Below are 13,168 nucleotides of genomic sequence, written 5' to 3' on the forward strand. Positions count from 1 at the left end.
AAAAGAGATGGCATAGAATAGATGATGGCAAAGGGATTTTGTAAGGAATCATTCTGGCTTTTTCTTTTTAGATTCACGTTCGCAATATTCAGAGTCCCTATGGTGACCTTTCAGTTTTGACATCACATCAAACACCTTACAGACCCGACCCCCCCCCCCCCACACACACACACACACACACACACACACACACACACACACACACACACACACACACAATATTCCACCAGTCTGATGACTCTGCATTGTCAGACCTGCCTATCCCACACCTTCTGATCTCTCCTAAACCATCAAGAGCCACTTTGCAGCTCTGACATCTCTAGAGCTTTATATCTCTGGTTGTGACGGTTACAGACCGGCAGCCATCTTCCTGACAATGACAAGCAGGGTACCATCTGTCTGTCCTCACATGACCGGTCAGGATTCTCCCCCGAATCCAGGAGCAGTACACACATGGCGACCGTAATCCTATTGTTTTATTCATGGAAGGTCAGCGCACAGGGATAGGGAACCTCAGAATTCCAGCTGTGGTGGAACAAGTCCCATGAGGCAATGGAAGACTGACAGCCACAGGCATGATGGGATTTGTAGTTTTTCCACAGCCGGGAGTGCCGAGGTTGCCTATCCTGGTTCTAACAAATCTATAAATGGCCCAGTCAATGCAGGTGATCCTGGAAGTCAGGAGAAGTCACTTCTTTCTGTTATAAAGCCAGCCTCGGGGTATACATTACATGACCGGAAAGCACGACAAACTCTTCACCAATCACCAGACAGCTCTCCAGACTATCCGCTTGGAAGAAAACCATCGGGTTTTTAGGAAAAAACTGAAGACCCACCTTTTCTGAAGACCTGTACAACTCTGGACGCCAGCGCCTTGAGGCAATTAAGTTCGCATTTGTTTGCGCTATACAAGTTTCTCACTCACTCACATTCCACATCTCCTCCTCGTTGCCATCACACGGACACTCTGAAGCCCACTTCTCTGCCCTTCTCACCCAGGTATGGGGTCACATCCTCGGCACCCCACACTCTCCATTCCTCCCCTCCCTGCAACTTGTATAGCTGCCTCACCAGCCTCCCTGAAGCTCTTTGCTTCTTCAGTCCCACTACATCCTCTGCATACACTGCGGCTTCCTCATAAGTCTCCCTGCAATCCCTCCAGCCATTGTGTGGCCCCTTTAGCCTCTGCCTCCTCCACACCTGTAGCCTCATGGCCCCCTCCTAACAAGTCGTCCCATGACACCTGTAGCCTCCTCTCTACCAAAAACTTCTCAGCCTCTTGAGGCTGGGTTCACACTACTACACTACTTTCATCCTACTTTGCTCTGCTACATTGGTCCTACATTGGTCCTACATCCATCCTACTTTCATGAACAGGATACTACTTTGGTCCGACTTCAATGATATTCAATGGGCCTGAAGTAGGATCAATGTAGGACCAAAAGTAGTACAGGGAGCATTTTCAAAGTCGGACCGACTTGTGTAGGACGCTACAAGACGCTCTCATAGGGAAACATTGAACACAGAGCAAAGTAGGATGAAAGTAGTGTAGTAGTGTGAACCCAGCCTTAGTCTCCTCATCAGACTCCCTACTGCCCCGCCAACCTTCTCTTCCAAAGTCTCAAAGCTACCCCCTAAAGCCTTCTCATTGCCAGTCTCACCGCTGACCCTCCTCACAAGACTCCATACTGCCCCTCCAAGCTACCCATCCAGCCTCTTCTTTGCCAATCACCAAGCTGCTGCTCCAGCCTACAAGCTACCCCTGAAGTCTTAGGCCCCATGCACACGAGACGCTGGTAAACTCGAGATCAGAGGCATTTTTTTCAACTGCCCCTGAACACATTTAATGTTATCCTATGTGTCCATGCACACAATCACGTTTTTTTTTTGCATTTTAAAGCAGTTGGGTTTAGGCTCGTTTTTTCAGAAGCAACATTTTGGGTTCGGACGCAAACGTTTTTGCGTTTCAAAGCTTTGGTAGGGTCTACAATGTCTTTGTTATAAATGCTGATGGCCGCAAACGCAGTAAAACGCCACTAAACGCGGCAAAATTCGCAGCAAAAACGGGTGTTTTAAACACCGTTTTTTGGCTTTGAAAACTTGAGTTTACATGTGTTTGCATTTGCTTCTCGTGTGCATGGGGCTCTCCGGCAGCTGTCTCCCCATCAGTCAACCCAATGCTCCCCCAGCCTCCTCCTTGCCGTTCACCAGACTGATGCTCCAGCCTCCAAGCTACCCCAAAAAACTTCTCACCAGTCTCTCCAAAGCCCCTCCAGCCCTTGTGTCAGTCTCCAAGCAGTCACTCCAGCCATCTTCTTCTTGCCAGTCTCCCCCAGTGCCCTTCACCAGTCACCCCCCAGCGCCCCTTGCCAGTCTCTACCAGTGCCCCTCCCCAGTCTCTTAACCAGTCTCTCCAGTGCCCCTTCAGCCTCTTTACCAGTCTCCCCCCCAGTGCCAGCCGCAGGGTATACATTACATGACCGGAAAGCACGACAACCTCTTCACCAATCACCAGCCAGTCCTCCAGACACACATTCGCCAGCCTATTTATCAGTCTCCCCCCAGTGCCCCTCGCCAGCCTATTTACCAGTCTCCTGCCAGTGCCCCTCGCCAGCCTCCCCCAGTGCCCCTCGCCAGTCTCCCCCCCCCATTCCCCCCCGCCAGCCTATTTACCAGTCTCCCCCAGTGCCCCTTCAGCCTCTTTACCAGTCTCCCCCAGTGGCCCTCACCAGTCTCCCCAGTGCCCCTTCAGTCTCTTTACCTGTCTCCCCCCAGTGCCCCTTCAGTCTCTTTACCTGTCTCCCCCCAGTGCCCCTCACGAGTCTCCTCAGTTTCCCTCAAGCCTCTTCTTTACCAGTCTCCCCCAGTGCCCCTCACCAGTCTCCCCCAGTGCCCCTCACCAGTCTCCCCAGTGCCCCTCACCAGTCTCTTCACCGGTCTCCCCCCAGTGCCCCTCACAAGTCTACCCAGTGCCCCTCCAGCCTCTTTACCAGTCTCCCCCCGTGCCCCTCCAGTCTCTTTACCAGTCTCCCCCCATGCCCCACACCAGTCTCTACCAGTCCCCCCCCCTCTTGTGCCCCACACCAGTCTCCCCTCCAGCCTCTTTACCAGTCTTCCCCCCAGTACCCCTCGCCAGTCTCTCCCAATACCCCACACCAGTCCCCCCCCCCCCCCGTACCCCTCACCAGTCTACCCATTGCCCCTTCAGCCTCTTTGCCGGTCTCCCCCAGTGCCCCTCACCAGTCACACCCCTCCCCCCATTGCCCCTCTAGCCTCTTTTACCAGTCTCCCCCCAGTGCCCCTCACCAGTCATCCTTCAGCCTCGCCAAGTTTGTCCCCCCCACAGCCTCCTCATCAATCTCCCATCATCCCCCTCAGAGCCCAGATCAGGGCCTCCCTCTCCTTCCCCTCAGGCCTCCCCCGTCCCCTCTCACACAGGGCGGACAGTGACCTTTCAGAGCCTCCTGGAGCCGGTCGACGTCCATGGCCGGAAGGGGTGAAAGGTTTCCTGGCAACACCACCGCCACCTCTTCCTCCAGAGCCCGCCTGTAGCCCGGCCTCGGCCCCGCGCTCTATCGGCGCCTCCTCGTCCCCGGTCTCAGCCTGGCAACGGAAGCCCCTTCGGCAGCGAGGACTAGAAAGCCGCCGTCCAATATGGCGCTCGTGACGTCACCGGGTGCGCGCCTGTGAGGGAGGAGAAGGACCGCGTCACGGGGGCGAGCAAGCGCCCTGGCCGGGGAGAGCAGCGTGAGCGCGCATAGCGTCAGGGCGATTCTCCGGGGAGAGCCTCGGATTGGCTAGTCGCGCCGGCAAGCGTGCGCGCTGATTGGTCGTGGGGCGGGTCAGGTGACGTTATGCAGCCAGGCATGCATGGGGCGTGTCATCCTGCGCTCTGCTGGTGTCTGTGTAGTTTACAAATACATAGAGAGACCTGGAGGGGATCAGAGAGAACAGAGGATCAGATGTAGGTGGTTTGGCAGAGAATTAAAAATTCCTATACATTTTTTTTAACCTTATTTTATTTAAAATAAATGTACTTTTTAAAATTTCTGTGACCCCCGGAGGGGAGATTTTCCTGACTTCCTGTCCCAGTAACACCAGTACATAAAATGGAAGTGGGGTCCAGGTGTCTTTAGGACAGGAAGCCACAAGCAGCAGTGGTGTCACTAGGGTTGGTGTCACCCGGTGCGGTAAAACATGGTGTCACCCCCCCTTTGTCTAGGCTGCCCAGCACCAAGCAGGCAGCGCACGGGGCGCACCCCAAACCAGCCCCTGTAAATGATAGTATAGTTACATAGTTACATAGTTAGTCAGGTTGAAAAAAGACACAAGTCCATCCAGTTCAACCACAAAAAAAATAAACAAACAAAATAAAAAACACAATACAATCCCATACACCCAACTCTATACCCACAGTTGATCCAGAGGAAGGCAAAAAACCCCAGCAGAGCATGATCCAATTTGCTACAGCAGGGGAAAAAATTCCTTCCTGATCCCCCAAGAGGCAATCGGATTTACCCTGGATCAACTTTACCTACAAATCTTAGTACTCAGTTATATTCTGTACATTTAGGAAAGAATCCAGGCCTTTCTTAAAGCAATCTACTGAGCTGGCCAGAACCACCTCTGGAGGGAGTCTGTTCCACATTTTCACAGCTCTTACTGTGAAAAAACCTTTCCGTATTTGGAGGTGAAATCTCTTTTCCTCTAGACGTAAAGAGTGCCCCCTTGTCCTCAGTGTTGACCGTAAAGTGAATAACTCAACACCAAGTACACTGTATGGACCTCTTATATATTTGTACATGTTGATCATATCCCCCCTAATTCTCCTCTTCTCAAGAGTGAATAGATTTAGTTCCTCTAATCTTTCCTCATAGCTGAGCTCTCCTCCATGCCTCTTATCAGTTTGGTTGCTCTTCTCTGCACTTTCTCCAGTTCTCCTATATCCTTTTTGAGAACTGGTGCCCAAAACTGAACTGCATATTCCAGATGAGGTCTTACTAATGATTTGTACAGGGGCAAAATGATATCTCTGTCTCTGGAGTCCATACCTCTCTTAATACAAGAAAGGACTTTGCTCGCTTTGGAAACCGCAGCTTGGCATTGCATGCCATTATTGAGCTTATGATCAACTAAAACCCCCAGATCCTTCTCCACTACAGACCCCCCCAGTTGTACTCCCCCTAGTATGTATGATGCATGCATATTCTTAGCCCCCAAGTCCATAACTTTACATTTATCTACATTAAACCTCATCTGCCACTCAGTCGCCCAATTAGACAGAGCATTGAGGTCGGCTTGTAAATTGGAGACATCCTGCAAGGACGTTATTCCACTGCATAGCTTGGTGTCATCTGCAAAGACAGAAATGTTACTTTTGATCTCAGACCCAATATCATTTATAAATATATTGAAAAGTAAGGGTCCCAGCACTGAACCTTGGGGTACACCACTCATAACATTGGACCATTCAGAGTAAGAATCATTAACCACGACTCTCTGAATTCTGTCTTTCAGCCAGTTTTCTATCCATTTACAAACTGATATATCCAATCCTGTAGACCTTACCTTACACATGAGCCGTGTGTGCGGAACTGTATCGAACGCTTTTGCAAAATCCAAATATATCACGTCCACAGCCACGCCTCTGTCCAGGGTTTTACTTACCTCTTCATAAAAGGAAATCAGGTTTGTCTGACAACTTCTGTCTTTCATGAATCCATGTTGTCTGCTGCTTAAATAGTTTTTTTCCTGCAAGAACTCATCCATATGGTCTTTTATTAAACGTTCCAGTATCTTCCCAACTATAGAAGTTAGACTAACAGGTCTATAGTTACTTGGTAAAGACTTTGTTCCCTTTTTAAATATGGGCACCACATTGGCCCTGCGCCAATCCAGTGGTACTATTCCTGTCATTAATGAGTCCCTAAATATTAGATACAGTGGCTTTGAAATGACAGAGCTCAACTCACCTAGGATCCGTGGGTGGATGCCATCAGGTCCAGGTGCTTTATCCACCTTTATTCTGTCTAAATATTTCTGGACCATATCACTTTTGAGCCATTGTGGATTTGGGGCTGTGTCACTCCCACCCCCATTATGGACATGAGCTCCCCCATGCTCCATTGTATACACAGAGCTGAAGAAAGCATTTAATAAATTTGCCTTCTCTTTGTCCCCAGTCACCCACTCTAGATTATTTTGTAAGGGGCCTACATGCTCAGACTTCACCTTTTTACTATTAATATATTTAAAGAATTTTTTGGGGTTTGTCCTACTATCTTTTGCAATCTGTCGTTCATTTTGAATTTTTGCATCCTTGATTTCCTTTTTACATATCCTGTTATATTCTTTGTAACATTTAAACAACACTAGTGTTCCTTCATTTTTATATTTTTTAAAAGCTACTTTCTTATTGTTTATAGCTTTTTTAACTTTGCCCGTGAGCCACATAGGTTTTATTTTTAGCCTTTTAACCACTTGACCACTGGGCACGAAAACCCCCTTAATCACCAGACCAATTTTCAGCTTTCGGTGCTCTCACAATTTGAATGACAATTACTCAGTCATACAACATTGTACCCATCTGAAATTTTTGTCCTTTTTTTCACACAAATAGAGCTTTCTTTTGGTGGTATTTGATCACCTCTGCGGTTTTTATTTTTTGCGCTATAAAAGAAAAAAGACTGAAAATTCTGTAAAAATAAAAAAAAAATTCTAGTTTCTGTCATATTAGCAGGTTATTTCTCACACACATCATATGCATACTACAAATTACACCCCAAAACACATTCTGCTATTCCTCCCGAGTATGGCGATACCACATGTGTGAGACTTTTACACAGCGTGGCCACATACGGAGGCCCAACATGCAGGGAGCACCATCAGGCGTTCTGGAGCACCCAGGCCAATTTTGACATTTCTCTCCTACATGTAAAAATCATCATTTATTTGCTAAAAAATTACATAGAACCCCAAAACATTATATATGTTTTTTTTTTCAAATACCCTAGAGAATACAATGGCGGTTGTTGCAACTTTTTATCTTGCACGGTATTTTCGCAGCAATTTTTTGAACGCGTGTTTTTAAAAAAAAAACTGCTTTGTGCTTAAAAAAAAAAAAACAGTAAAGTTAGCCCAATGTTTTTGCATAATATGAAAGATGAAGTTACGCCGAGTAAATAGATACCCAACATGTCACCCTTCAAAATTGCACACGCCCGTGAAATTGCGCCAAACGTTGCTACTTAAAAATCCCCATAGGCGACGTATTGCAAGGTATTGGAGTATTGAGGGTATTGCGGAGTATTGGGGGGGGTATTGCAGAGTATGGGGGGGTATTGCAGAGTATGGGGGGGGTATTGCAGAGTATGGGGTGGTATTGCAGAGTATGGGGGGGTATTGCAGAGTATGGGGGGGTGGTATTGCAGAGTATGGGGGGGTATTGCAGAGTATGGGGGGGTATTGCAGAGTATGGGGGGGTATTGCAGAGTATGGGGGGGTATTGCAAAGTATGGGGGGGGTATTGCAGAGTATGGGGGGGGGGTATTGCAGAGTATGGGGGGGGGGGGGTATTGCAGAGTATGGGGTGGTATTGCAGAGTATGGGGGGGTATTGCAGAGTATGGGGGGGGGGGGGGTATTGCAGAGTATGGGGGGGGTATTGCAGAGTATGGGGGGGTATTGCAGAGTATGGGGGGGTATTGCAGAGTATGGGGGGGGGGGTATTGTAGAGTATGGGGGGGGGGGTATTGCAGAGTATGGGGGGTATTGCACTTTACTTTACTTTATCTTTGTTTTTTTTACTGCAGAGTATTGCGCAGGGATGGCTGGATCTGTGACTGCAATTGTCACAGATCCAGCCCACAGTGCGGCAGCTGCTGCTGCCGCCCGATCCCCCCCCCCCCCCCCCCTCTCCTCTCACACTGTACCGAACGGTACAGAGAGGAGAGGGAGGAACCGGCGTCATTACATGACGCCGGTTTGTTTACAAGTGATCGCGCCGTCATTGGACGGCGCGATCACGTGGTAAGGAGCCGCTTCCATTGGCTCCTTACCGCGATCCGTGTTGCTGCGGGTCCCGTGGACCCAGCGAGCGCCGGTGATCGCGTGTGCGCGCCCGCTCGGGCGCGCAATTCCGACTCTCTGGGAGGACGTATATTGACGCCCTCCTAGAGTTAGGGAACCGCCTTGTAGCCGTATTCCGGCTATAGGGCGGTTACCAAGTAGTTAAACTTATTGCCCATGGGAACATACTTTGCAGTGAGGTTCCACACAGTCTTTTTGAAAAATTCCCATTTCTGTTCTGTGTTCATCTGTGTCAATAGTCCCTCCCAGTCCAAGTCCTGGAGAGCGGCCCTCATCCTTGGAAAATTTGCTCTCTTAAAATTTAGTGTTTTAATATTTCCTGTATGTATTTCTTGCTTATAGTTAACATTAAATGAAATCATGTTATGATCACTGCTACCCAGGTGTTCCTTTATCTGAACATTAGTAATAAGCTCTGCATGGTTTGAGTATAGGGCAGTATAGTGGCAGGTTAGGGTAGTATAGAGTGGTACAGTGGCAGGTTGGTGTAGTGGGGTGGTATAGGACAGGTTAAGGTGGTATAGGGCAAGTTAGGGTTGCATAGGGCAGGTTGGGGTGGTATAGGGCAAGTTAGGGTGGTACAGGAAAATTAGGGTGGCACAGGGCAGGTTGGGGAGCTATAGGACAGGTTAGGGTGCTTTAGTTCAAGTTAGGTGGCATAGGGCAAGTTGGGATGGCATGAGAAAGGTTGGGGTGGTACAGGGCAAGTTAGGGTGGCATAGGGCAGATTGGGGGGTACAGGGCAAGTTAGGGTGGCACAGGGCAAGTTGGGGTGGCATGGGAAAGTTTGGGGTGGTACAGGGCAGGCTGGGGTGGAACAGGGCAGGCTGTGGTGGTACAGGGCAGGCTGGGGTGGTACAGGGCTGTTTGGGGGAGTACAGGGCAGGCTGGGGTGGTAGGCTGGGTGATACAGGGCAGGCTGGGGTGGTACAGGGCAGGCTGGGGTGGTACAGGGCAGGCTGGGATTGCACAGGGCAGGCTGGGGTGGTACAGGGCAGGCTGGGATTGCACAGGGCAGGCTGGGTGGTACAGAGTAGGCTGGCATTGCACAAGGCAGGCTGGGTGGTACAGGGTAGGCTGGCATTACACAAGGTAGGCTGGCATTGCACAAGGCAGGCTGGGTGGTACAGGGTAGGCTGGGGTGGTACAGGGCAGGCTGGGTGACACAGGGCAGGCTGGGATTGCATAGGGCAGGCTGGGTGGTACAGAGTAGGCTGGGTGGTACAGGGTAGGCTGGGGTGGTACAGGTCATGCTGGGTGGTACAAGGTAGGCTGTGGTGGCACTTTACCACTAGGTAGCTTCAGGGAAAGAACACAAAATACACCTTGGCAGTTGGTTCTTTCCATCACGAACCAGAAGTGACAGCGACACCTGCTGGTGACCGTGGGAAATACACCAACCCAGCCAAAGCTAGAGCAGAGGCTAATTTAGCCATTAACATTGTATCTAAGCTGAATACAGTTCAGATATCCCACTAAATTTAGAAAATTACGCCGGGTCAACAAGAGCAGGGCGCTACAGCTGTTTTATCCTGTATGCACAGATCCTCCCCTCCTGCACTGTCTATCTGGGGAAGACCAGCTAACACAAGCAGAGTAGCCAACCTGCACATGCTCAGTTGCGTCTTTTATGCTGGAGAGTAGTTTCTTGTTCTCAGAGCTAGCCAGGTCACATAATATTGACATCGCACAGGTGGGCGTGTATACAGGCTGTAGTTAAAATCTCCTCCTACCTGAACGTAGTATACAGATCATCCAAAAAGGTACATAGTGGCAGTATTTTAATGTAAAAATAAGATTTATAAGCTGTGGGCACTGTGAGGGGTTCAGATGAACTATTTTCATATTACTGGGTTTAGTAACACTTTAACTATTGTTTGTACTGTTATTACAAAGCTAATGTTATAAAATAAAAGTGTGTGCTGTGACCATAGATTTCCTTCAACGAGTCCTATGGCATTATTTAAAGCATTTGTTACCCCAACATTTCATATTCCTCATATATGGCTGCTGTACAATGTACTTGTATGAGAAAGTCTCCTGTTCTCTTTGTATTGCTTCCTTTGTGTGAAATACCTGGTGTTCATGCCAGTCCCTCTGCTTTTCTATTAAAAACTAACCACACTAAGCAGGGGAAGACATCGTGGTCAGTTCTCTAGCTGTGCTGGGAACTCAGCCTGCTCTCCTCCAATGATCAGACCTATCCTGACACGCCCCCGTTGCACAGCCATTCACTGGCAAGCTCAGTGTGCTGCTTATTCTCCTCCCCCCAGTTTTTATGCAGCAGAGAACAGAGGGAATGTGATCACTTAAAAAAAAAGAAAAACAAATATTTAAAAATGTTTTTTTTTATATATATATATATATATATATATATATATATATATATATATATATATATATATATATATATATATATATAAAAAATGTTTTGCCTTTCATTTCTATTTTAAACTGAATGGGTTGTTTTACATGGTGATCGTTTACAATCACTTTAAGGCTCAGTTCACACTGCTGCGACATGGGATCTGACTTGTGAGACCCCCCCAGTCAGATGACATGTCAAATTCAATGTTTCCCTATGAGAGCTTAACTGACGCTACACAGGTCGCTCTGACTTTAGAAAAAGTTCCTGCACTACTTTGGTCCGACTTGAGTGCGATTTCAGCTCTTGCATCGGCTCCTAAATAGCATCCAAGTCAGAAGGAAGTCGCAGTCGCAGCAGTGTGAACTTTACAGTGTAGTCCCCTTTATATCACAGTGCCCCTTTACAGCATAGTCCCCTTTAAATCACATTGTCCCTTTACAGCGTAGTCCCCTTTATATCACAGTGCCCCTTTACAGCATAGTCCCCTTTAAATCACATTGTCCCTTTACAGCGTAGTCCCCTTTATATCACAGTGCCATTTTACAGCGTAGTCCCCTTTAAATCACAGTGCTCCTTTACAGCGTAGTCCCCTTTAAATCACAGTGCCCCTTTACATCGTAGTCCCCTTTATATCACAGTGCCCCTTTACAGCGTAGTCCCCTTTATATCACAGTGCCATTTTACAGCGTAGTCCCCTTTAAATCACAGTGCTCCTTTACAGCATAGTCCCCTTTAAATCACAGTACTCCTTTACAGCGTAGTCCCCTTTAAATCACAGTGCCCCTTTACAGCGTAGTCCCCTTTATATCACAGTGCCCCTTTACAGCGTAGTCCCCTTTATATCACAGTGCCCCTTTACAGCATAGTCCCCTTTAAATCACATTGTCCCTTTACAGCGTAGTCCCCTTTATATCACAGTGCCATTTTACAGCGTAGTCCCCTTTATATCACAGTGCCCCTTTACAGCATAGTCCCCTTTATATCACAGTGCCCCTTTACAGCATAGTCCCCTTTAAATCACATTGTCCCTTTACAGCGTAGTCCCGTTTATATCACAGTGCCCCTTTACAGCGTAGTCCCCTTTATATCACAGTGACACTTTACAGCGTAGTCCCCTTTATATCACAGTGCCCCTTTTCAGCGTAGTCCCCTTTAAATCACAGTGACACTTTACAGCGTAGTCCCCTTTATGTCACAGTGCTTCTTTACAGCGTAGTCCCCTTTATGTCACAGTGCTTCTTTACAGCGTAGTCCCCTTTATGTCACAGTGCTTCTTTACAGCGTAGTCCCCTTTATGTCACAGTGCCCCTTTTCAGCGTAGTCCCCTTTATATCACAGTGCCCCTTTTCAGCGTAGTCCCTTTTAAATCACAGTGCCCCTTTACAGCGTAGTCCCCTTTATATCACAGTGCCCCTTTACAGCATAGTCCCCTTTATATCACAGTGCCCCTTTTCAGCGTAGTCCCTTTTAAATCACAGTGACACTTTACAGCGTAGTCTCCTTTATATCACAGTGCCCCTTTTCAGCGTAGTCCCTTTTAAATCACAGTGCCCCTTTACAGCGTAGTCCCCTTTATATCACAGTGCCCCTTTGCAGCGTATTCCCCTTTTTATCACAGTGCTCCTTTACAGTGTAGTCCCCTTTATATCACAGTGCTCCTTTGCAGCGTAGTCCCCTTTATATCACAGTGCTCCTTTACAGCGTAGTCCCCTTTATATCACAGTGCCCCTTTACAGCGTAGTCCCCTTTAAATCACAGTGCTCCTTTACAGCGTAGTCCCCTTTATATCACAGTGCTCCTTTACAGCGTAGTCCCCTTTATATCACAGTGCCCCTTTACAGCGTAGTCCCCTTTATATCACAGTGCTCCTTTACAGCGTAGTCCCCTTTATATCACAGTGCCCCTTTACAGCGTAGTTCCCTTTATATCACAGTGCTCCTTTACATTACAGTACGAAGGACCAACTCCGTCGCTGGAAAAAAACTGTGGTTGTCATTATCTGTTACATAGTTAATCTGGTTGAAAAAAAAAGTCCATCTAGTTCAACCAACACTGAAGAATAAAATAAAAAAATTAAAAAAACACACACATACACACAATAGAAAACCTCCATATACAGTGCCTTTAAAAAATAGTCACACCCCGTGATACCTCTGCGTAAGGCTGCTCATGCTATTAGCAGGGGCAGCCAATGCTAAGTATACCCGTTGTTCGCGTGTCGCGATTTTTAAAAATTACGTCATTTGCGTAAGTGAATCGTGAATGGCGCTGGACGCCATTTACGTTCACGTTGAAGCAAATGACGTCCTTGCGACGTCATTTACCGCAATGTACGTCGGGAAAGTTTCCCGACGGAGCATGCGCACTACGTTCGGCGAGGGAACGCGCCTAATTTAAATGATCCACGCCCCCTACGGGATCATTTAAATTACGCGCGCTTACGCCGGCCAGTATTACGGAGCGCCCGCGCAAATTACGGAGCTACTGCTTCGTGAATGAAGCGTAGCGCAAGTAATTTACGGAGGCGTAGCGTTAAAACGGTACGCTGCGCCTCCGTAAGAGTGCGCAGCCCTACCTGAATCTACCCCATTGTTTTTTTGCTTGACCTACACTTTATTTTCACCTTACACAGGATAGAGGGTCAATTATTGAATGAAAAATGGACCGTAATGTACAGTAATACATTATAAATGCCTTTATAGCGATCAGCATT

General features: G+C 47.9%; 1 protein-coding gene across 1 annotated transcript in view; it reads right to left on the bottom strand.

Moving 5' to 3' along the window:
- The window catches only part of PPP4R2 (protein phosphatase 4 regulatory subunit 2), a 56,156-nt gene extending 52,454 nt beyond the window's left edge, over positions 1 to 3,702 (bottom strand). Inside the window, exon 1 of the mRNA XM_040359063.1 lies at positions 3,452 to 3,702. Coding sequence (XP_040214997.1) covers positions 3,452 to 3,485 — 34 coding nt within the window. The 5' untranslated portion in view covers positions 3,486 to 3,702. The remainder of the gene's footprint in view (positions 1 to 3,451) is intronic.
- Between the last annotated feature and the right edge of the window lie 9,466 nt (positions 3,703 to 13,168).

The sequence above is a fragment of the Rana temporaria genome, chromosome 7 (assembly GCF_905171775.1).
Source record: "Rana temporaria chromosome 7, aRanTem1.1, whole genome shotgun sequence".
Taxonomy (NCBI): Eukaryota; Metazoa; Chordata; class Amphibia; order Anura; family Ranidae; genus Rana; species Rana temporaria.